The 24,169-nt window shown below is 47.6% G+C and overlaps 1 protein-coding gene across 1 annotated transcript in view; it reads right to left on the minus strand.

Moving 5' to 3' along the window:
• LOC127585437 (glycogen [starch] synthase, muscle-like) overlaps nt 1-24,169 on the minus strand; it is a 69,964-nt gene that overhangs the window by 16,815 nt on the left and 28,980 nt on the right. Inside the window, exons 7-12 of the mRNA XM_052042864.1 lie at nt 23,876-23,996; nt 21,868-21,974; nt 11,648-11,707; nt 9,309-9,387; nt 8,600-8,713; nt 5,146-5,272 (exon numbers count right to left, since the gene is read on the minus strand). Coding sequence (XP_051898824.1) covers nt 5,146-5,272; nt 8,600-8,713; nt 9,309-9,387; nt 11,648-11,707; nt 21,868-21,974; nt 23,876-23,996 — 608 coding nt within the window. The remainder of the gene's footprint in view (nt 1-5,145; nt 5,273-8,599; nt 8,714-9,308; nt 9,388-11,647; nt 11,708-21,867; nt 21,975-23,875; nt 23,997-24,169) is intronic.

Consider the following 24,169-nt stretch of genomic DNA (forward strand, 5'->3'; position numbering starts at 1 on the left):
AGATCCATCCAGGGAGCCCCCAGGCAATGGGAAGTGTCAAAGGTCAGTTGAGGAGTGAAGCATCAGAAATTATAACCTCAAGGTGAATGAAGTGAACCTTGTCATGCATCGCTGGCCTCATGTGGTGTTCAATGTCCCACAACACAACCAATCTCCACCGAGCAGGGCTCACTGACAGCGTAACTCTCACTGACACTGCCTTTACAGGACAAGATGGTGCAGAGTCAACACCAGCAGTTTCAGGCCAAGGGGCAGGGTGTGGGGTAGGTGGGCAGGCATAGCTGCATTACCCCACCCCATTGAAATCAAGTGCTGACCACGACTGGAGTACAGAGTCTGGGGCTGGGACAGAGCACTGACCATGAAGAATGGTGGGATACTCATCCTGATCTTCCTCCCCATGTCCCGCACACTTGCACAGGGCCACAGGGTTCTTATGTTCTTCTGTGAGCAGGACAAGGGGTTGGAACAGCACCTTCTAAAGGGCAGCGAGCAACTGGCTCCTCCTCAACCATTCAGAATGAAACAGCAGTGAAAAGCCAGAAAATAGCAGGTTAGGATAAATTTATTCATCAACTTTATTCAAAAAGAGAGACAGAAAGCAGGAGACTACAGGCCAGTTCGTGTATCAATGGCCACTGGGAAAATGTTGGAAGTACTCGCTGAAGACACAATGGCAGAGCACTCAGAAACATCCCATGCCATTGGGTAAAGTTAACATGGTTTTGTGAAACTGAAATCATGTTTGACCAATTTATTGGAGTCCTTTGTAAAAGTAACATGTGCCATGGATGGAGGCAAACCAGTGGATGCACAATGCCTAGATTCACAGTGACTTTTGACGAGGTGCTACATCATAGGTTATTATAGAAAATAAAAGCTCGTGGGGCAGGAGGTAAGATAGTGGTGCAGAGGGAAGGTCAGCTGGGTCACAGGAAACAAAGAGTAGGCACTTTCTTGATTCTTTTTCTGGTTAGCGAGACAGGGCGGCTGGCTTCAGGTACATGGAGCACTGGTGAGATGCATCTGGAGAACTGTGCACTGTATCCCTCTCCTTACTTAGAGAAGGATGTCAGTGCGTTGAAAGCAGCACAGAGAAGTTCGACAAGAATTTATATGGGATGGATGGGTTGTCTCATGAGGAAGGGTTGGACATGGACAGACTAGGCTTGTGTCCACTGGAGTTTAGAAGACCATAAGACATAGGAGCAGAATTAGGCTATTCGGCCCTTCCAGTCTGCTCCGCCATTCAGTCATGGCTGATTTATTTTCCCCCTTAATCCCATTCTCCTGCCTTCTCCCCGTAACCTTTGATGCCCTTACTAATCAAGAACCTATCAACCTCGGCTTTAAATACACCCAATGACTTGGCCTCCACAGCCATCTGTGGCAATGAATTCCACAGATTCACCGCCCTCTGGCTAAAGAAATTCCTCCTCATCTCTGGTCTAAAGTGACGTCCTTCTATTCTGAGGCTGTGCCCTCTGGTCCCAGACTCTCCCACTCCTGGAAACATCCTCTCCACATCCACTCTATCCAGGCCTTTCAATATTCGGTAGGTTTCAATGAGATCCCCCCTCATCCTTCTAAACTTCAGCCAGTACAGGCCCAGAACCATAAAACAGTCCTCATATGTTAACCCTTTCATTCCTGGGATCATTCTCGTAAACCTCCTGTGGACCCTCTCCAACGCCAGCAGATCCTTCCTTAGAAATGGGGCCCAAAACTGCTCACAATACTCCAAATATGGTCTGACCAATGCCTTATAAAACCTCAGCATTACATCCTTACTTTTATATTCTAGTCCTCTCAAAATTAATGCTAACGTTGAATTTGCCTTCCTTACTGCCGACTCAACCTGCAAGTTAACCTTTAGGGAATCCTGCGCTAGGACTCCCAAGTCCCTTTGCACCTCCGATTTCTGAATTCGCTCCCCATTTAGAAAATAGTCGACGCCTTTATTCCTTCTACCAAAGTGCATGACCGTACACTTCCCTGCGCTGTATTCCATCTGCCACTTCTTTGCCCATTCTCGCAACCTGTCCAAGTCCTTCTGCAGATTCCCTGATTCCTCAACACTACCTGCCCCTCCACCTATCTTTGTATCATCTGCAAACTTGGCCACAAAGCCATCAATTCTGTCATCCAGATCATTAACATATAAACGTGGAAAGTAGCAGACCCAACACCGACCCCTGCGCAACACTGGCAGCCAACCAGAAAAGGCCTCTTTTTTCCCATTCTGCCTTCTTCCAGTCAGCCAATCTTCTATCCATACTGGTACCTTTCCTGTAATACCATGGGCTCCTATCTTGTTTAGCAGCCTCATGTGCAGCATCTTGTCAAAGGCCTTCTGAAAATCCAAGTAAACAACATCCTCTGACTCTCCTTTGTCTATCCTGCTCGTTACTTCCTCAAAGAATTCCAACAGGTTTGTCAGGCAAGATCTCCCCTTAAGGAAACCATGCTGACTTTGGCCTATTTTATCAAGAGCTTCCAAGTACCCTGCAACCTCATCCTTAATAATGGACTCTAACATCTCACCAACCACTGAAGTCAGGCTAACTGGCCTATAATTTCCTGTCTTTTTCCTCCCTCCCTTCTTAAAGAGTGGAGTGACATTTATGATTTTCCAGTCCTCTGGAACCATTCCTGACTCTAGTGATTCTTGAAAGATCGCTACTAATGCCTCCACAATCTCTTCAGCTGCCTCTTTTAGATCCCTGGGGTGTAGTCCATCTGATCCAGGTGAATTACCTCCCTTCAGACCTTTGTTTCCCAAGCACCTTCTCCTTAGTAATAGTGACTATACTCACTTCTGCACGCTGACTCTCGAATTTCTGGCACGTTGCTGGTGTCATCCACAGTGAAGACTGACACAAAATACTTATTAAGAGTGAGAAGGAACTTGATTGAAACATATTAGATCCTGAGGGGTCTCGACAGGATGGACATGGAGGGAATGTTTCTTCTTGTGAGAGAATTCACAACTTGCATTCACCAGTTAGATGTAAGGCATCACCCATTTACGGTGCGGTGACTGTTCTTACCTCTCAGACAGTCATGATCTTTGGAACTCTTCAAATCATGTTTGACCAATTTGGTTTGTGGTAGCAGAGTCTAAGTATTTTTAAGGCAGAGGTGGGTAGATTCCTGATCAGTAAGAGGTGAAGGGTTACCACAAGTAGAAGGACTGAAGTGGAGATTACAGTCAGATCAGCCAAGACCTTACTAAGCGTGTAAGCAGGCTCGAGGGCTCGAATGACCAATTCCCGGTGCTAATTTATATGTTTGTAGGTTACTTTCTTGCTGGCAAGCAACTAGAAGGTGCCACTGGTGCCAGTACTGGAGGCTCAACTATTCCCAATGTACATTCATGAACTAAAGGGACAGACTGTTGTCATGGATCCAAGTTCGCTGATGGTGCAAATAGAGTTCAGAAAACGAGGTGTAAGGGGTGACAAATAGTCTGTAAAGGTTTAGAGACACAAACAATCTGCGGGAGGAACTCTGCAGGTCAAGCAGCATCTGTGGGAGGAAAGGAACTGTCAACATTCGGGTTGAAACCTTGTATCAGCACTGCTGGTGTCTGGAAGGCAGGCAGCGAAGCTGGCCATTACTGCTGTAATAAGGGAACAAGAAGCCCAGGCTAGGTCAGAGAACTCACAAGGTGACGAAGCCCGATTATCAGACCCACGTGGAGAATTAGGTCCTTACACAAACTGTCAGCGATCAATTCCACACTCCTCCTCTGTATCTGATTGGCTTAGTCCAGATTAGTAGGATGCTAAACAACTGGTGATGTGGAAAATGGAGGTGAACTTGAGGCATCGTTAAATATATTCACGGTTGTTGGGCCACAGAGCAATCGAGGATTAAGAGGATGAGACAAGAAAATGTACTGGAAGCCAAATATCGAATTGGCAAAGACCTTCCTGAAGAGTGGAGCGGACTTGAAGGGGCAGGCGGCCTGCTCCCACTTCTAATGTTCTTGTGTAGACATTAGTGAACAGGACAGGAGTGGTGAAAATTTTGTTTTCACCAAATCAGGTTTCCTCATCCCTTGCAATCCTCCAGGGGTGGGTTTTTTCAAAAACGTTTTCATTGTTGCTGGTTTCCACACACACAAGCAAATTAAAAAGAATTTATCAGACCGACCACAATCAGTCGTCCACTAAGACCCCATCTGGACCTTCCTTTCCTCTGCCTCAGCCTTAAACTTCAACCGAGTTAGCTCCCGTTCTCGTTCAGCTTCTATCTTTGCCAGTTGCACCTGTGCCTCAGAAATCGCTGGTTCACTGCCAGGAAACTGTTTTAAAAAGCAAATGATCTCCGTAATGAGAATGGGGTGGCACAATCGCACAGCCGGTAGAACTGCTGCCCCTCAGTGCCAGGGATCCGGGTTCAATCCTATCCTTGGGCGCTGTCTGTGTGGAGTTTGCACGTTCTCCCTGTGACCGCGTGGGTTTCCCCGGGTGCTCCGGTTTCCTCCCACGTCCCAAAGGGATGTGAGTTAGTAGGTTAATTGGTCATGGTAGATTGCCCCTGGAGTGCAGGTGAGGGGTAGAACGTGGAGTGAGAATGTGGACAGAAGAGAAATTTGGATTTATGTAGGATGGGTGTAAATGGGGGACCGATGGTCAGCACAGAGTCAATGGGCTGAACGGCCTGTTTCCCTGCCCTATCTGTCTATGACTCTATGTTAGTTGGAATCAGAATTCAAATAAAGTACCAAAGGTGAAACAGAAAGAGGGAAGATAATTCAATAAAGAGGCAGAAATAACAGCAACTTCCTCCAACCTCCAACGGGAATCAGAACGTGAAAGGAGTGAGACTACAGTGACGGAGGGGCAGTTTGGCAGCAGAACTCTTGAAAGGACAGTGTGGTTTGGACAGACACCTTTGACCGTGAGTTTAGACCATCCATGCCATGTATCAAAGAGCAACGACCGATCTAAGGCAGCAACCTTTGGTGCACTCGTTAGAAGTTACTTTTGGACTGGGCAGTAACTAAGTCAATGTGACCCATCATCCTTGTCAGCAGGCTGGTTCTGGTGGCAGACAGTAGCCCCCTCACTGTAGCTCACACCAGCAACCAGTAGCTCAGATGCACCCACTCCACCCAGTTCCAAGTCCCTCACTCACCTGGCGTGTAACCCCATGGCTCGTAGTACGAAGGAAAGACTCCCAAATGACAGCCACGCACAAACTCATCGTAGTCGAGTGGAAGCAGTGGGCTGGTGGAAGACAGGAACTCCGGATGGAAGATCACCTGGACAACACAAGTACTGTTACTTTTGCTCCTCCCAGACTCATCACCTGATCGCGCTTCCAGAAAGGGGAGGAAACGGTGCATGCTGGGAGGGCAGCACGGAGGGAGAGTCCCACACCGAGTGCTCCAACCCTGCCCCTCGAGCACTGCAGCTTCCTCCATACACACCCTCCAGATCAAAGGTCCCATGGCCCAAGTCGTGCCCGTCTGTCTGTGGTAAAATCGGAAGGGCTTTTGTTTTAGTTCTACCTGGGCCCCCTCCCCAACTCTTTGTCCGTTACATCAACGACTGCATTGATGTTGGTCCCTGCACTCATGCAGGACTCAATATTTCCATCACTTTTGCATCCAAGTTGCACCCTATCCTCTCCTTCACGTGGTTCATCCCTGACTTCCCTTTCTGGATCTCTCCATCCCCAACTCAGGGGCTAGCTACCAACATCCACAGCAAGCCCACAGACTCCCATGGCTACCTCGATTACACTTCCTCCCACATTGTCTCCTGCAAGGGCTCCGTTCCATTCTCTGTGTCCCTCCGTCTCTGCCGTATATGCTTCGATGAGGCGACTTCCTGCACAGATGCCTCTGATTCTTCCCTCTTCTTGAACCATGGCTTCCCTCTAACAGTGGAGAGGGTTTGTGACTATTTCCCACACCTCTGCTCTTGCACCTTCTCTTCCTGGGCAGAGCCAGAACAGAGATCCCCTGGTCCTTACCTTTCACCCCCACCAGCCTCCACATTCAACACATCATTCTGCACCATTACAAGGAGGCCCAATGCAAGCCTAAGGAACAACACTTCATCTTCTGTCCGGGCACATTGCAGCCTGCAGGACCCGGGACTAAATTCTCCAACTTGTTCTGTCTTTCTACTTGTATCAGGACTGGCCACTTTTCATGTCCCAGCAGGTCTGTCCACACAACACGTCACAAGAGTAGCAACAGTAATAACTTCCTGACTCTTGAATTCAATGCCTTGACTAATAAAGTCAAGCATGCCATGCGCCTTCTTTACCACCCTATCAACCTGCGCATTAATGCAAGGACTGTTTGCCACTTCAATACAATCCCAACATCTACTTGAGCAAACATGAACTAATGAGAAGATATTGAGAACCAACCCTCGGCCTGGCCTCTGGTTAATGAGAGTGACTCACATCTCGTCTTTCTGGTCTAGATCGCTCATTAAAGGACAACTTTTGATCTGTACAAAGTACACACACAAACTGAAACATATTTGAAGAGACAGAACAGCCTCGTTCACTGTCCAAGGGCCGAGGCAACCATCCTTTCATGTTCATTTCAAAGATTTTAATGAAATGGTCTGTGAGTCTACTTCCACAGCAGTGGGGACCTGACACACTGAGGGATTGTTAAAACAAAGTTCAGGCCAAGTGACCTGGGGTCGAGGGAACTGACTTTCTCCTCCCGCAGCATCCTCATTACCTCTCAGCTGCCTTTTGAAATGCTTTTATAAACTTTAAAGCATGCCATTGTTAGTACTTGATTTCCCTGACGAGTTTATTGATGTCACTATCCCGGAGTCTTATATAAACCCAGCAGTACAGGGTCGAGCACACATTGACCGACACTGAGACCAGCTCACACCGACTGACAACGTCCGATACCACCAACGACACTCGTCGGGAATCAAGAAGTGAAACGTGATATCTCTGGTGAGTACAATTGTTTCCTTTGTGAGAGTGAAGCCAGAACTGAAACAAAGGAAGAAGTGAATATGTATCTCACAGCCATCAGTTAAGAGATTTGCATGAAGCCTTAGAGCAGCAGGTAAAGCCTGCACCCGTCGGTGCTTCAACCCAATTCTCCATCACCATGGTCCTCCAGTCAGTAGCTCCCACCCACCACAACCCACTGACCAGCAGCTCTGCAAAGGGGTCAGTGGTTGACACACCGGGCCACAAGCAGAAGGTCTGATCATTGATCCAGAGATGTGAATTGGAACCCCAGGGGACAGCCAGTGAATTCCAGTGCAAGTTGTTTCTTAAATCTGGAATTTTTGTCTGACAAAAAATTCTTCTCAGTAATGGTGGACAGCATTTGGTTCATGACGTCCTCCAGAGAAGGAATTGTGCAGTCCTTACTGGGACTGGCCCATATGTGACTGCAGACCGACATGTGTGGTTTAAACAGCCTTATTGTTTCAAGGGACAATTAGGGATGAACATTAAATGTCAGCAATGCAAATGACATCACATCCTGTAAAATAAAGAAATAAATCAATCCCTCCCCCCTCCATAACCTGCCAATCATTGCCTCGCTCACAAAAGCCCACCAATCGGCAACAGTCACCCACCATAACCCACCAATAGCAACTTATCCACCTGGCCCCACTTACAAACCTCTCTACTCAACGTGTAACACCCTGGGGCTGGTCTCCATGGAGTGCTGGGACAAGGGGTTTCCTGAACGCAACAAGTAACTCCCGTTGAGAGATGTTCACCACTAAACGGCCGTGATCAGACTGGATGTGCCTTCCTGCTCTGCATTCCACAACTCTCACATTCTTCTGTCTCTGTTCTCACCCTCTAACTGCTCCCATTCACTCCCTGACCAGGTAACCTTGGTTGCAGCTCATCCCCATGGTCACCCTAGTTTCACCCTATCGGAGATGCCCCCCTCCCCCACCCTCCCTGCAGTGTAATGACCTTCTTTGGTCTCCTTCCCAGTTCTGTTGAAGGGTCTTTGACCTGAACTGTTTCTCTTCCCACAGACGCTGCCTGGCCTGCTGAGTATTTCCAGCACTTTCTGGTTTTATTTCAGATTTCCAGCATCTACATTTTTGTTGACTTGCACTTCTATAGCGCCTTGCAGCCAAAGAATTACTTGTGAAGTGCAGTGACTGTCATTATTTAGGCATAATTCAGAGACTACATCTATCTTCTGATCCATATTCCAGAATATATCCCCAGGGCTGAAGTGGTTGCCACAAGAGGACATAGGTTTAAGGTGCTGGGGAGTAGGTATAGGGGAGATGTCAGGGATAAGTATTTTACTCAGAGGGTGGTGAGTGTGTGGAATGGGCTGCCGGCAACGGTGGTGGAGGCGGATACAATAGGGTCCTTTAAGAGACTGTTGGATAGGTACATGGAGCTGAGAAAAATAGAGGGTTATGGGTAAGCCTAGTAATTTCTAGGGTAGGGACATGTTCGGCACAGCTTTGTGGGCCGAAGGGCCCGAATTGTGCTGTAGTTTTTCTATGTTCTATGTTCTAATATTTCAGAATGGGAAGGGGGTGTCTCTCCCCACTTCCCAAACAATTCTAGGCCAAAGTGAGAGTCAGTCAGCACCAACCCAGGTTCTCACCTTTACCCGGTCGTTGGGATGGTTGAACAAGCTGATACGTCGGATGGTGTTCAGGATGGGATCAGTGGAATCATCCAACATGTTGTGTGTGCAGACTGGAGGCAGCGAGTGTCTCTGGAGAACAACGGAAGTTTTACAACAGACACTTGTACAATTTCAGATTTGGCAAAAGCAAAATATAAAACAATAACTCTACCGAGAGAGCAGGCCACACTGCTCCCCAAGCAGTAACGACTTTGTATACAGGCCCCCTGGATTGAGGATGACTTGTTTCTGATGGGGCAGGAGCTTGTGACGTGATGTGCTTCTTTCACCATTTACGCAGAGCTTCTGTGTGCTCGCAACACATGGACTCAAGGTGCTTGGAGCCATCCCAAATACTCCTCCACTTTGTGTGGTTGTGGGCCAGGAATTCCCACAAATTGGTGGGAATGCCACCTTATTCAAGGAGGTTTCGGGGACGTCCTTGACTCTTTTCTTCTGTCCACCTGGTAACCTCTTGTGACAGGACTCAGGATGGAGTCTGGTTGCAGAGTCTGATGTTGGGCGTGCAAAACTAGAACATGGCGGTTGGAGGAGGCCGTTCAACTTCAATGGCTTATTCTCCATCCATAGCAGGTACGTCACAAGGCAAGTTTCATCCACTTATTAAAGATCCTCAGACTGCCCCTGTTCACTATCTCCTAACCTTTGAATGGATCTTTCTCACCTGGGTAGAAAACAATGCTCTTTTCATCATGGTGATATCTTCCTGGTCAATCATTCTGCTCATATTTGGTAATTCCCCTCTGCACTCAAACAGAAACAGGCATGGCTTAAGAAAGGTGGTCAGTTCAGAGGCTGTTTCTCAGTTAATGCATTTTGTTCTAATTTACCCTATCCCAAACGTAGATCTCTGATCAAGGCAGTGTTATTGACACCAAGTCAATATTCCCCACTGCAACAAACATCAAGTGTTTGACAATTCTGCATATCCCCAATGCCCTCTGTGTCCCACAGAGCAGATATCTCGACATATTCCACCTTGTGGGGTGGCCCGGTGGTGCAGCCGGCAGAGCTGCTGCCTCATAGCTCCAGAAACCCGGGTTGGATCCTGCCCTTGGGCGCTGTCTGTGTGGAGTTTTCTTCCCGCGATCATGTGGGTTTCTCCCTGGTGCACTCCCACATTCCAAATCCCTGATAGTTGGTAGGCTAATTGGTCATTGCAAATATACCCTGTGGTTGGATAGAAGGAGAATCAGGATGGAGTTTATGTGCACGTGTAATAGGCTGGACGAATGGGATTGAGGGGATTGCTCTGAAAGCTGGCATAGATCTGATGGGCTGAATGGTCTCTTTCTATGTCATAAGGAATGTCAAATGAACTTCCTAGCACTGTTGATTTGCTCGGTCCCAATGTAACCGGTAGGTGGGGCCATAAATACATTCTTCAGTGAGCCAGTGGAACACCCAGTTGAGTTTGGCGGGTTGATCCCATGTAGACTTCACACCACTTGGTGGACAGGTGAGCAGATTCACCATTCTGATGACATCTGCCATGCCACCCTGATGCAGGGCCTCGATTCCAAACGTCCACCATCCTTTTGCCTCCACAGGTGCTGCTTGACCTGCTGAGTTCGAGCAATTTCTTTTTCTTAAATCCACCCACCCTTTCCAAAACCTGTTCTTCAACTTACCCAACACCTGCTGGGAATGGCAGTCGCGGACTTGCTGCAGCAACAAATGTGAGTGGAATTCAATCAACAAAATTAATATTAACTGTCTTCAAAATCTTGGCAGTCATTCCAGTGCAAGTAATAATTACACCTGATTAAATTAGATGATCTCTGTCGAGGCCCTGCATCAGGATGGCATGGCAGATGTCATCAGAATGGTGAATCTGCTCACGTGTTCACCAAGTGGTGTGAAGTCTACATGGGATCAACCCACCAAACTCAACTGGGTGTTCCACTGGCTCATTGAAGAATGTGTTCATGGCCCCACCTACTGGTTACATTGGGACCGAGCAAATCAACAGTGCTAGGAAGTTCATTGGTCAAGGGAATGCTCCTCCGTGATGTTGGATGATCCTGGTTACAGGCAACCATGCTTAGGGAATAATGATCACTGTACCAATTGTGAAATTAAGCCATTGCAGAGCTCTTCAGTAAACTGATGAACAAAGGAACTTGAGTCTCAGCTGGTTACTGGGGACACAGGGTGACTGAACTCCCACAACAGAAATTAATTTCATTGACATTAATATGGCTAGCAGAGTGCAAATGTAATGCAGTTCATGTACACCAACTTAATTTGCAATACATTTTCCTTCAAATGCTCTAAAATTGCATTCTAAAATATTCTCTCAGTAAGTTCCTGAATGCAGGCCTGATGATCTGACCCTTTATACTGTAAAAGTCCCAGAGTGCTCCACAGACAGAAGCTACCATGGTGGGACAAGTGACAGAGATGAAAAGCTCATCCTGCAGATTCGTGTTAAGGAACAACTTCTAAGGAGATGGAAAAGTCTAAGGAGGGGATTCCAGAGCTCAAGGTCTACATAGCTTGGGATGATCACTCACCATAGGAAGCATGTGACTGCACTGGAGAGGGTGCCAAGGAGATTTACTGGGATATTGTGTGGGATGGAACGTTCAGTATAAGGAGAGACTGGATGGGCTGCGGGGAAGGAGGTGGGGAGGGGGGTGCAGAGGTACATAACAGTTAAGAGGGGCACAGATAGGATGGATAGTGAGAAACCTTTCCCCAAATAGAATTGTCTAAAACCAGAGGGCATAGGCTTACAGTGAAAAGAAGGAAAGTTAGAGGAGGTCTGGAAATCTTTTCTTCAATCCAAAGGTGGATGCAATCTGGAGTTCACTGGCGAGAAGGTGTTGGAGACAAGCAAACTTACACACATAAAATGCACGAGTACTTAAATTGCCAAGGCAAAGACTGCGTGGATCAAGTGCAGGTAAGTTTTCCCAGGTTGAGCGACCTTATCTCCCGTCCCCTGTAGTACCCCTACACCACCTCTGACCCTACTCCTCCAAAGCACCAAATACTTACGCCAGCAGCAACTCATACATCTTCCTCCCAAACTTCTCCTTCACTCTGTTTGCCGTGTCCCTGGAGAAGGAGGAAGAGACAGTCATCCGGCTGTGGTAGACACAGCACACTCTGGTAAATGGAACGAGCTGCCAGAGGAAGTGGTAGACGCAGGTACAACGTTTACAACGTTTAAAAGACAGTTGGACAGGTTCATGGAGAGGAAGGTTAAGAGGGATATGGGCCAAACATGGGCAAATGGGGTTGCTTGGATAGACATCTTGGTCAGCATGTAAGAGTTGGGCCGAGGGGCCTGTTTCCGTGCTGTATGACTCTAAGGTCCAGCAGCTTCAACGTTCTTCATTACAGTACCACACCTTCATCATCACAGGTGGCTCCACAAGGTCACTGTCACCCTTGGAGGGTGGCCTGAAGGCTGACCCAGGGCCTGGACACGAACAGCCATCTCGCCAGAGGCCTGATCTTCCTCCTCAGCATTCCTGTCAAGTATGGCGGGGATCAGCCCCACCCCTCCCCCCATCCGAGGCAGGGTCAATGACCCCCGTCCCTCCTCCTGAGGCAGGGTCAGTGACCCCTGACCCTCCCCCTGAGGCAGAGTCAGTGACCCTCTACCTCATGCAGGGTCAGTGACCCCCGACCCTCCTCCCGAGGCAGGGTCAGTGACCCCTGGCCCCCCCACCGAGGCAGGGTCAGTGACCCCCCACTGAGGCAGGGGCCACTTTCTCACAGCGCAGGGTTAACAGTCAGAGTGGGAGTGGCCATTACACCAGGGAGGGGTGTAGGTGGCCGCTGGGTTTTACCAGTTTTCTTTCAAGCCACCGCATGCTGAATTTGCCAGTGCAGGGATGCACTGAATGAGTTATAGGTATTGTTCTTATGGAGGAAACCGTGGGATGTCTGGGAGGGCAGGGGAGGCTGTGCTCCCATTGAGACCACTCACACTAAGCTCACAGCTGCTCATCAGAAAGAACTGCTGGTCAATTAAAGAACAGCTGCACGCCTGGTCTGTGGCTGTGTTACCTTGAGTCCTGTCCATTGTCACACACTCCTGCTCAACCTCCCTCGTTCCTGCCTCTGTAAGCTCATCCACATTCTGCTGCCTGTTCACCCAGGACACTGGGCCTCCATCTGCAAGCTCTGACCCTCACTTTCACCCCTCCCTTTCTCCATAATCTCTCCATAACTAAAACCTATAACTTCAATTTCTTCAAGTTTTGCCCACTTGAACATTCCCAAATTTAACTGCTTTAACTGTGCCAGGGTCCTGAGCTCCATAACTCTCTTCCTCGACCTCTCTCTTTCCATCTTGCAGCTGCTCCTTACAACGATTTCTTTCATTTGTTCCAACCTCTTCTTTAGTGGCTCAGCATCTATTTCTGTTTAATAACCACCCTGTGAATTGCCTTTAAAGAGACTAACTAAATGGCAGTCATAGTTATTGATGACGAATTGGGCAGTACATTGAGTCATGCCACTGCCTCCCTGCTCCAGTGACCTGTGTTCAATCCTGACCTCTGGTGCTGTGTGGAGTTAGCACGTTCTTCCTGTGATGGTGTGGGTTTCCTCTGGAAGTTTGGCTTTCCTGCCACGTCCCGAAGATGTACGGGTTAGTAGGTTAGTTGTCCATGATAAAATCTGCACCTGGTGTAGGTGGGGGGGGCAAGGTGATGAGAATGTGGAGACAACAGGCTTCAGGGAAAATTAACGGGAATGGGATTGTTCTGTGGGCTGGCAGAGACATGATGGGCCAAATGGTCTCGTATGTCAAAATTCAAACTATGATAATATAAATCAATATTACTAATTAATCCACACTCCCCTTGTGCCTATTGTTATGCACTGGACATGTGGAGAAAGTTGGCCATGCCATTGTCCTTGTTTAACTCAAACTCGTGGGCTGGCTCCTGAAATGCAGGAAATCAGCCTCCACTACAGCAAGTTAAGTTGTCAAATGGTGTCATTTACTGAAGGTTTGGTGGAGGGATCTGATGAGAGCATTCCTTTGGTGCTGTGTGCAGTTTTGGTCTCTAGAACAGGATTCTTGACTGTAATGTAGATTTGCTGGATTAGTTCCTGGGAGGAAAGGGCTGTCCCTCTACTGGTCGTGTGGTGCAGAGGGAAGTGGGGAGAAGAGGAGAGCGGTCATGATAGGGGATTCAATAGTAAGGGGGGGCAGACAGGAGATTCTGTGGACGTGAAACAGACTCCCGGATGGTATGTTACCTCCTGGGTGCCAGAGTCAGGGACGTTTCAGATCGGGTCCACAGCATTCTGAAGGGGGAGGGTGAACATCCAGAGGTTGTGGTACATATTGGTACCGATGACATAGGTAGGAAAACAAATGAGGTCCTGAAGAGGGAGCTAGGTAGGAAGCTGAAAAGCAGGAGCTCAAGGGCAGTAATTTCAGGATTGCTGCCTGTGCCACAAGCCAGTGAGGGTAAGAACAGGTTGATTTGTCACATGAATGCGTGGCTGAGGAGTTGGTGCAGGGGGCAGGGTTTCAGATTTGTGGATCATTGGGATCTCTTCTGGGGAAGGTATGACCTGTACAAAAGGGACGGGTTACACCTGAACTGGAGGGGGACCAATATTCTTGCGGGCAGGTTTGCTAGAACTGTTGGGGAGGGTTTAACCTAGTTTGGCAGGCGGATGGGAACCAGAGTGATAGGTCAAGGGTTGGTTCATTTAGTGTACAAGTAGATGCAGAGTGTAGAAAGATTGTGAGGAAGGATAGGCATTTGAAAGGGCAAAATTGCAGTCAGTTGGATGGGCTGAAGTGTGTCTACTTTAATGTGAGAAGTATCAGGAACAAGGGTGATGAACATAGAGCGTGGGTAAGTACGTGTAACTATGACATGGTGGCCATTACAGAGTCTTGGCTATCACAAGGGCAGGAATGGCTGCTGGATATTCCGGGGTTTAGATGTTTCAAAAGGGACAGGGATGGAAATAAAAGAGGTGGGGGAGTGGCTTTGCTGATCAGGGACAGTGTCACAGCTGTAGAAAGGGAGGACGTCCTGGAGGGATCGTCAACTGAGTCAGTGTGGGTGGAAATCAGAAACAGGAAGGGAGCGATCACTCTATTGGGAGTATTCTACAGACCCCCCAGTAGAGCAGAGACACTGAGGAGCAGATCGGGAGGCAGATTTTGGAGAGGTGCAAAAATAACAGGGTTGTTGTCATGGGTGATTTCAACTTCCCTAATGTTGATTGGCACCTCCTTAGTGTAAAGGGGATAGATGGGGCAGAGTTTGTTAGGTGTGTCCAGGAAGGATTCCTGACACAGTATATGGACAGGCCGACTAGAGGAGAGGCCATACTGGACCTGGTACTAGGCACTGAGCCTGATCAGGTTTCAGATCTCTCGGTGGGAGAGCATTTTGGAAACAGTGACCATAACTCCTTGACCTTTACCATAGCCTTGGAGAGGGATAGGAGCAGACGAAAGTATTTAATTGGGAGAGGGGAACTATGATGCTATTAGGCAGGAACTTGGAAGCAGATGGGAACAGATGTTCTTGGGGAAGTGCACAGCAGAATTGTGGAGGTTTTGCAGGGAGTACTTGCATGGTGTTCTGGATAGGTTTGTCCCATTGAGGTAGGGTAAGGATGGTAGAGTGAAGGAACTGTGATTGACAAGAGACATAGAATATCTTGTCAAGATGAAGAAAGAAGCTTACCTGAGGTTTAGAAAGCATGGATCAGACAGGGCTCTGGAGAGTTACAAGGTGGCCAGGAGGGAGCTTAAGAATGGACTGAGAGCTAAGAGGGAGCTTGAGAAGGTCTTGGCGAGTAGGATTAAGGAAAACCCCAAGGCGTTCTACGTGTATGTGAAAATAGGAGGATGACTGGAGTGAGGGTAGGATCGATCAGGGATAAAAGATGAAAACTGTGCCTGGAGTCAGAAGAGGTAGGGGAGGTCCTTAATGAATATTTTGCTTCAGTATTCACCAGTGAGAGAGACCTTGACGTTTGTGAGGATGGTGTACGACAGGCTGATACGCTGGGGCATGTCAACGTGAGGAAAGAGGATGTGCTGGAACATTTGAAAATCATTAGGATAGATAAGTCACTGGGGCCGGACGGGATATATCCGAGGTTATTATGGGAAGTGAGGGAAGAGATTGCTGCACCTTTGGCGTTGATCTTTGCATCCTCACTGACCACAGGAGTAGTGCCAGATGATTGGAGGGTGGCAAATGTTATTCCTTTGTTTAAGAAAGGATAACCCTGGGAATCACAGACCAGTGAGCCTTACTTCAGTAGTGAGCAAATTACTGGAGAAGATTCTCAGAGACAGGATTTATGGGCATTTGGAGAAGCATAGGCTGATTAGGGACAGTCAGCATGGCTTTGTGAGGGGCAGGTCGTGCCTCACGAGCCTGACTGAATTCTTTGAGGATGTGACAAAGCACATTGATGAAGGTAGAGCAGTTGATGTGGTGTACGTGGATTTTAGCAAGGCTTTTGAGAAAGTTTCTCATGGAAGGCTTATTCAGAAAGTCAGGAGGCATGCGATCTAGGGAAACTTGGCTGTGTGGATTTGAATTGGCTCGCCCATAGAAGACAGAGGATGGTGGTAAGATGAAGCGTATTCTGCCTGGAGGTCGGTGACCAGTGGTGTTCCACAGGGATCTGTTCTGGGACCCCTGCTCTTTGTGATTTATAAAAATGACTTGGATGAGGATGTGGAAGGGTGGGTTAGTAAGTGTGCAGATGACACGAAGGTTGGTAATGGTGTGGATAGTGTAGAAGGTTGCTGTGGGTTATAACAGGACATTGATAGGCCTGAGCTAGGCTGAGCTGGGCTGAGAAGTGGCAGATGGAGTTCAACCCGGAAAAGTGTGAAGTGATACACATTGGAAGATTGAATTTGAAGGCAGAATACAAGGTTAATGGCAGGACTCTTAGCAGTGTGGAGGAACAGAGGGATCTTGGGGTCCATGTCCATAGATCCCTCAAGGTTGCTGCGCAGGTTGGTAGGGTTGTTAAGAAGGTGTGTGGTACGTTGGCCATTAGTTAGGGTATTAAATTCGAGACCCATGAAGTAATGTTGCAGCTCTATAAGACTCTGGTTAGACCACACTTGGAGTATTGTGTTCAGTTCTGGTCACCGCATTACAAGAAGGATGTGGAAAATTTAGAGACGGTGCAGAGGAGAGTTACCAGGATGCCGCCTGGATTGGAGAGCATGTCTTATGAGGATAGGTTAAGTGAGCTAGGGCTTTTCTCTTTGGAGCAAAGGAGGATGAGAGGTTACTTGATAGAGGTGTACAAGATGATAAGAGGCATAGATCGAGTGGACAGTCAGAGACTTTTTCCCAGGGCAACAATGGCTAACACGAGGGGATATAATTTTAAGGTGCTTGGAGGAAGATATAGGGGGATGTCAGGGGTAAGTTGTTTTTTGTTTTACACAGAGTTGTGGGTGCGTGGAACGCACCGCCGGCAGAGGTTGTGGGGCAGATACATTAGGGACATTTAAGAGACTCTTAGATAGCCACATGAATGATAGAAAAATAGGGGGCGATGTGGGAGGGAAGGGTTAGATGGATCTTAGAGCAGGATAAAATGTCGGCACAACATCATGGGCTGAAGGGCCTGTCCTGTGCTGTAGTGTTCGACGTCCTAGGAGGAGAGAATGAGTGAGAATTGTGTCCTCTTCTTGAAGCTTTGAGAAATGATCTTGTTGGGCCACAAAAGACGCCAAGAGGGACTGAGAAGATAGATCCAACGACAATATTGACTAAAGATACCATCAGCACAATAGACAGAGAGGGTACCCAAGAAAACTCTTCAGATGAGGCTGTATGAGTAGGACTTTGAACAAAAATGGGGCGTTTAATTTGTTGGGGGTAAACGACAGGCCTCCCAACAGTCAGCGTGAGAAAGAGCAGTGGATATGTAGACAAATTACAAAGAGAAGTACGAGTGATCAGGTTATCGTCAGGGATTTGATCATCCCCAGTGTTAACTGGGGCCGTTCTAGTGTGAAAGTCTCAGAGGGATTGGAATTTTTGAAGTGTGTCCAGGAGAACCTCCTGAGCCAGTAACTTTGGGAATGTCAGGTGGAGTATCTAAATTTTTAAAAAAATTATTATTTACAGCGTGGTAACAGGCCCTCCCAGCCCAACGAGTCCGCACCACCCATTTTAAACCCAAATTGACCTACCCGTACGTCTTTTAGAATGTGGGAGGAAACCAGAGCACCCAGAGGAAACCCACGCAGACACGGGAGAACGTACCAACTCCTTACAGACAGCAATGGGAATCGAACCCCGATCGCTGGCGCTGTAATAGCGGTAGTGACCATAACTCTTGCTTCAAGGTAGTTATAAGGAAGGGATAAGGATGGACCTGGTCTGAGGAAAGACCAAGTGCAGGAGCTGGCAAAAGTAGATGGGAAGCAGCTACTTAAAGTTTAAGTCTCCATTCAACAAGTGGGAAGCATTTACATGTGGAATACTGAGAGCTCAGGGCTCACATGTTCCCATAAGGATGATAAGATAAAATTTCTTTATCAGTCACATGTACATTGAAACACACAGTGAAATGCATCTTTTGCGTAGTGTGGTTTGGGGGCAGCCCACAAGTGTCGCCACGCTTCCGGCGCCAACATAGCATGCCCACAACTTCCTGACCTGTACGTCTTTGGAATGTGGGAGGAAACCGGAGCACCCGAAGGAAACCCACGCAGTCACGGGGAGAAGGTACAAACTCCTTACAGACAGCGGCCGGAATTGAACCTGGGTCGCTGGCACTGTAATAGCGTTACACTAACCGCTACACTACCTTGCCTGCCCAGGGAAATGACAACAATTTCAAGGAATGCTGAGTGTTAGGGAACAACAAGGGCTGGAGAAAGACAGACCGGGAAGTACATATTTAGAGATCTGAAAACAGGGGAGGCACTTCCAGAGTACAGAAAGTGGAGATAGGGGACTTAACGAAGAGCTCAGGAGGACAAAGAAGGGGCATGAAATATCCCTGGTGGCAGGAGTAGGGAAAATACCAGAGTTTAGTGTGTGTATATTAGGGCAGGAGAGTAACCAGGGAACGATCAGGGTCAATTCAGGACTAAAATGGCGATGTGTGCATGCGGCCAGTGGGCATAGAATGAATACTTCTCCTCTGTATTCACTAAGGGGACATTGTAGCTGGAGAATTCAGGGACGGATGCAGAAATTCAAGAACACGTTAGCATTAAAAAGGAAGCATTAGGTATCGCAGCCAGCTGAAAGCTGGATAAATCCCCCAATGAGACGTGTCCCAGGTGGCTGTGGGAGGTGAGGGTGGAGATTGCTGGAGCCCTGGCAGAGATGTTTAACTCCCTGCAGGTCACAGGTGGGGTGTAGATAATGGGAGGACAAGTGAATGCGGTGGGGCTGCAGGGGTAAGTCTGGTAACTACAGGCCAATGATTCCAATGTCGGTGGCAGGAAAGTTATTGACAAAAGTCCTGATGGACAAGATTAATCTACACTTGGAAAGGCAGGGATTAATCAGAGGTAGTCAGCATGGCTTAGAACATCGAACGTACAGCACAGGAACAGGCCCTTCGGCCCACGCTCTTGTGCCGATTATGATGCCAGTTTAAACTAACTCCATCTGCCTGAACACCGTCAGTATCCCTCTGTTTCTTGCCTGTTGATGTGCCTGTCTAAAAGCCTTTTAAATGTTGCTATTGTATCTGCTTCCACCACTCCCCCTGGCAGCATGTTCCAGGTACCCACCACTCTCGGTGTAAAAACCTTGCCCCACACATCTCCTTTAAACTTTCTCCTTTTCACCTTAAAGCAATAGTCTCCAGCATTTGACATTTCCACCTTGGAAAAAGACTCTGTCGACTCTATCTATGCCTGTCAGATTGCCCTTCAGCCTCTGATGCTTCAGAGAAAACAACCCAAGTTTGTCCAACCTCTCCTTATAGCTCATACCCTCTAATCCAGGCAACATCCCGGTGAACCTCTACATCCTCTCCAAAGCCTCCACATCCTTCCTATAATGGGGTGACCAGAACTGCACACAATACTCCAAATATGGTCTAACCAAAGTTTTATACATCTGCAACAACGCTTCCCGATTTCTATACTCAGTGCCCTGACTGATAAATGCAAGTATGTCCTAGGCCTTCCTTACCACCCTGTCCACTCATGTTGCCACTTCCAGGGAGCTAAGGACTTGCACCCCAGACCACTCTGTATATCAAAGCTCTAAGGGTCCTACCATTTACTGTATACTTTCCTCTTACATTTGACCTCCCAAAGTGCACACCTCACACTGGCCTGGATTAAACTCCATCTGCCATTTCCCTGCCCACGTTTGCAACCGATCTCTATCCTGCTGTATCCTTTAACAACGTTCCTCACTATGCACAACTTCACCAGTTTTTGTGTCATCTGCAAACTTACTAAGCAGCCAGCCTACATTTCCATCAAAATCATTTATGTATAAACAACAGAGGCCCCAGCACTGATCCTTGTGGAGCAGCCCTGGTCACAGACCTCCAGTCAGAGAAACCCCCCTCCACCACCATCCTTTGACCTGTATGGCCAAGCTACTTTGAATCCAAATGGCCATGTCACCATGGATCCCATGCACCTCTGGATGAGCCTATCATGAGGGACGATGTAGACAACTTCCACTGCTCCACCCTCATCGATCACCTTTGTCATCACCTCACAAAGGTTGTAAAACACGACCTCCCCCACACAAAGCCATGCTGACTGTTCCTGATGTTTTCCAGATGTGAGTAAATGCTATCCCTAAGAATCTTCTCGAATAATTTCCGTACCACTGACACAAGGCTCACTGGTCTATAGTTCCTGGTTTGCCCCTATTGCCCTTCTTAAATAAATGAACAACATTGGTGATTGTCTAGAGCTCTGGAACTGCACCTGTGGCTAAAGATGACACACAAATCTGTCAAGGCCCCAGCAATCTCATCTCTTGCCTTTCTCAATAACCTGGAATCAATCCCATCAGGACTTAACCACTTTAATGTTCATCAACACAGCCAACACTGCCTTCTTCATATCATCATTCTCTAGAATATCAGCATCCCTGATCTCTCTATCCTTGATGTCCTTCTGCTTGGTAAATACCTGTACAAGGTTAATACCTCGCCCACTCCCCTTTGTTAACGGGAGTTCCTGCCTGACCAGTCTGATTGAATTTTTCAAAGTTACAAATGTACGGATGTGGGCAGTGCTGTGGTTTACGGGGACTTCAGAACGGCCTCTGACAGGGTACCGGGTGGGAATGGGTCCAAAGGGGACAGGATCAAAGGTGAATTGGTAAATTGGATCCAAAATGGGCTTGGTGACAGGAGGCAAGGGGTGATGGTGGACAGTCAATTTTGTGAGGGGAAGCCCTAGAAAGGGATCGACACTGGGACCCTTACTGTTTGTTGGGTGCATTCACCATTCGGACATGAGCGTAGGAGATATAATCAATAAATATGCAGATGACGTGAACATTGGTGTTGTTGTTGAGTGTAAGGAGGATAGTCTGAGGCTACAGGAAGGTATAGGTCAGTTGGGAAAATGGGGCAGAGCACTGGCGGATGGAATTTAATCCTGATGAGAGGATGGTGACGCACTTTGGGAGGAATAATACAATGAGTCATTGTCCCTTGGGGAGTATTGCGGATCTTCTGTGTGTGTCCAAGGATCTTGAAGATGGACATACAGGTTGATAACGTGGTTGAAGAAAGTGTCCAAAATACTTGCTTTCTTTAGTGGTCTTTGTATAAATTTCTAAAAATTTGGTGAGGCCTCAGCTGGAATATTGTGTGCAGTTTCTGGTTGCCACACTACAGGAAGGATGTGATTGCATAGGAGGGCGTGCAGAGAGATTCACTGAGATGTTGCCTGGGATGGAGCAGTTCAGTTATGAGGAGAGACTGAAGAGGCTGAGACAGACACAGTGTGTGGATCATGGGGAAATAGAAGATAATACAAACAATTTACCTGGAAGACATTTGGTTTTGGATTGTGTGGCCCTTATTTTTGATTTAAACATAAAAAGCAACTTTTCTGCATACTTGTTTAATTCAAGGTGTTCTAATATCAACAGTAGTGTCTCCGAACCAGCAGCCGGACAGCAACCAATCATCAGCATGCTCCATCACGTGGGCTGCCTACTGAGGCTTCCATCTGGCATTGTTGCAGGGTCTAATTCTATCCATTCTACTCAAGACCTACGGATCCAGACACTCACCACAACTGCTTACGAACTGCCTGACCTTTCAATGTCTCCACATTGAAGTTGTTGGTCCGTGCAGGCATGATGAAGAATGCAACAACTGTCACTGTACTTTGATGAGTCTGAAAGAGCAAATTTTTCAACGTGAGTCATTCTGCATAATGTGAACAAGAAAGTAATGGACTGCACCCTGGCTGATCACAAGTACAATTCAACAGCCTCATGGCTTTTCCAACAACAACCAAAATAATGAATGCACTTTGGGGTCTGGCAAACCTCATTTCCTTGAATTCTCTGTGCAGTAGTCATAATCTCTATAGACTTCAGCAAGGCCTTTGATAAGGTTCCGCATGGTAGGCTGCTATGGAAGGTTGGATTGCATGGGATCCAGGGAGAGCTGGGTAACTGGATAAACAATTGGCTTGATGGTAGGAAACAGAGGGTGATGGTGGAAGGTTGTTTCTCAGACTGGAGGCCCGTGACCAGTGGTGTGCCTCAGGGGTCAGTGTTGGGCCCATTGTTGTTTGTCATCTGTATCAACAATTTGGATAAGAATGTACAAGGCATGGTTAGTAACTTTGCAGATGACACTAAAATAGGTGGTAGAGTGGACAATGAAGATGGTTATCAGAAATTAAAGAAGGATCTTGATCAGCTGGGTAAGTGGGCCAAGGAATGGCAAATGGAGTTTAATTTGGATAAGGGCAAGGTTTGCATCTTGGGAAGACAGATCAGGAAGGACTTTCACAGTGAACGGTCGGGCCAAGGAGTGTTGTAGAACAGAGGGACCGAGGAGTACACGTATATGGTTCCCTGAAAGTGAAGTCACAGGTAGACAGGGTGGTGAAGATGGCGTTTGGCACGCTGGCCTTCATCAGTCAGGGCACTGAGTATAGAAGTTGTACAAGACATTGGTGAGGCCACATTTAGAATACTGTGTTCAGTTTTGGTCACCCTGCTATAGAAAAGAAGCCATGTAGCTGAAAAGAGTGCAGAGGAGATTTACAAGGATGTTGCTGGGACTTGACGGACTGAGTTATGGAGAGAGGTTGAGCAGGCTAGGAGTTTAGTCATTGGACCGTAGGAGAATGAAGGGTGATCTTATAGAAGTGTATAAAATTATGAGGGGCATGGAATAGGGTGAATGTACACAGTCTATTTCCTAGGGTTGGGGAATTAAGAACTAGAGGGCATAGGTTTAAGGTGAGAGGGGAAAGATTTAAAGGGGACATGAGGGGCACTTTTTCACACAGAGAGTGATCAGTGAATGGAATGAACTGCCAGAAGAAGTGCTTGAAGCAGGTACCTTTAGAAAATTAAGAAGTCACTTGGACAGGTACATGGATAGGAAAGGTTGAGAGAGATATGGGCCAAATGCAGGCAAATGGGACTGACATAGCTGGACATCTTGGTCAGTATGGACCAGTTGGGCTGAAGGGCCTGCTTCCATGTTGTCTGACTCTATGTCTCCAGGAACTGCGGTTTCTCAATGATCTGATTCTTGCTGGTCACCACAGAAGGTGGGCATCACGGGCAAGTCCAGCACTTCTTGCCCATCCCTAATGGCCCTTCAGAAGGCAGTGGTGAGTCACCATCTTGAACTTCTGGTGAAGGTCCTCCCACAGTGCCTCGTGGTGGGGGAAAGTTCCAGGATTTACACCCAGCAATGATGAGGGAGCAGCAATAGGTTTCCAGGTCATGGTGGTGTGTGACTTGAAGGGAAACTTGCCTGAAGGTTGTTCCCCTGCCTTGGTTGCCCTTGTCCTTCTCTGTGGCAGGTGTCATGGATTTGGAGGGGCTGTTGAAGCCTTGACAATTTGCTGCAGTACATCTTGCAGACACTTGTATGTTGCAGCTTTGCCTGGTGACTGCTTTGTTTGTAGGTACACCTGGTGCCATCCTCCCAAACTCTGCCTCTTACCCCAAGGATCGATTTTGACGGCAGAGTGTGGGATACACCTCCCTCCTCCACTCACCAGTAGGATCACACATTGACTCAAGCAGAATCAGAGAGGTGTCTCACCTGCAGCAGATGGTTGAGTCGTGCTAAAGCCTCAAGGAACACATCGGCCCCTTTGTTGTTGAACTCGTAACGGCCAGCAATGAAGAAATACAGCGTGTTATCCAGGTCAAAATCCAAATGGCTAAGCAAATCAAAAGAGAACCATCAAAAATTTAATATGCACAGCTTGGACAATTGCTTTTATTTGCTGTGAATGCAATCTCAGAAGCACTTCCCGCTGTTTGGAGTGCTCCTCTGTTTGAGTGATGCTGTGGAGTGGAGGCTCCTTCCATGGTTACAGCTGGTCAGTGTGTT

Source organism: Pristis pectinata, chromosome 33 (assembly GCF_009764475.1).
Source record: "Pristis pectinata isolate sPriPec2 chromosome 33, sPriPec2.1.pri, whole genome shotgun sequence".
Lineage (NCBI taxonomy): Eukaryota > Metazoa > Chordata > Chondrichthyes > Rhinopristiformes > Pristidae > Pristis > Pristis pectinata.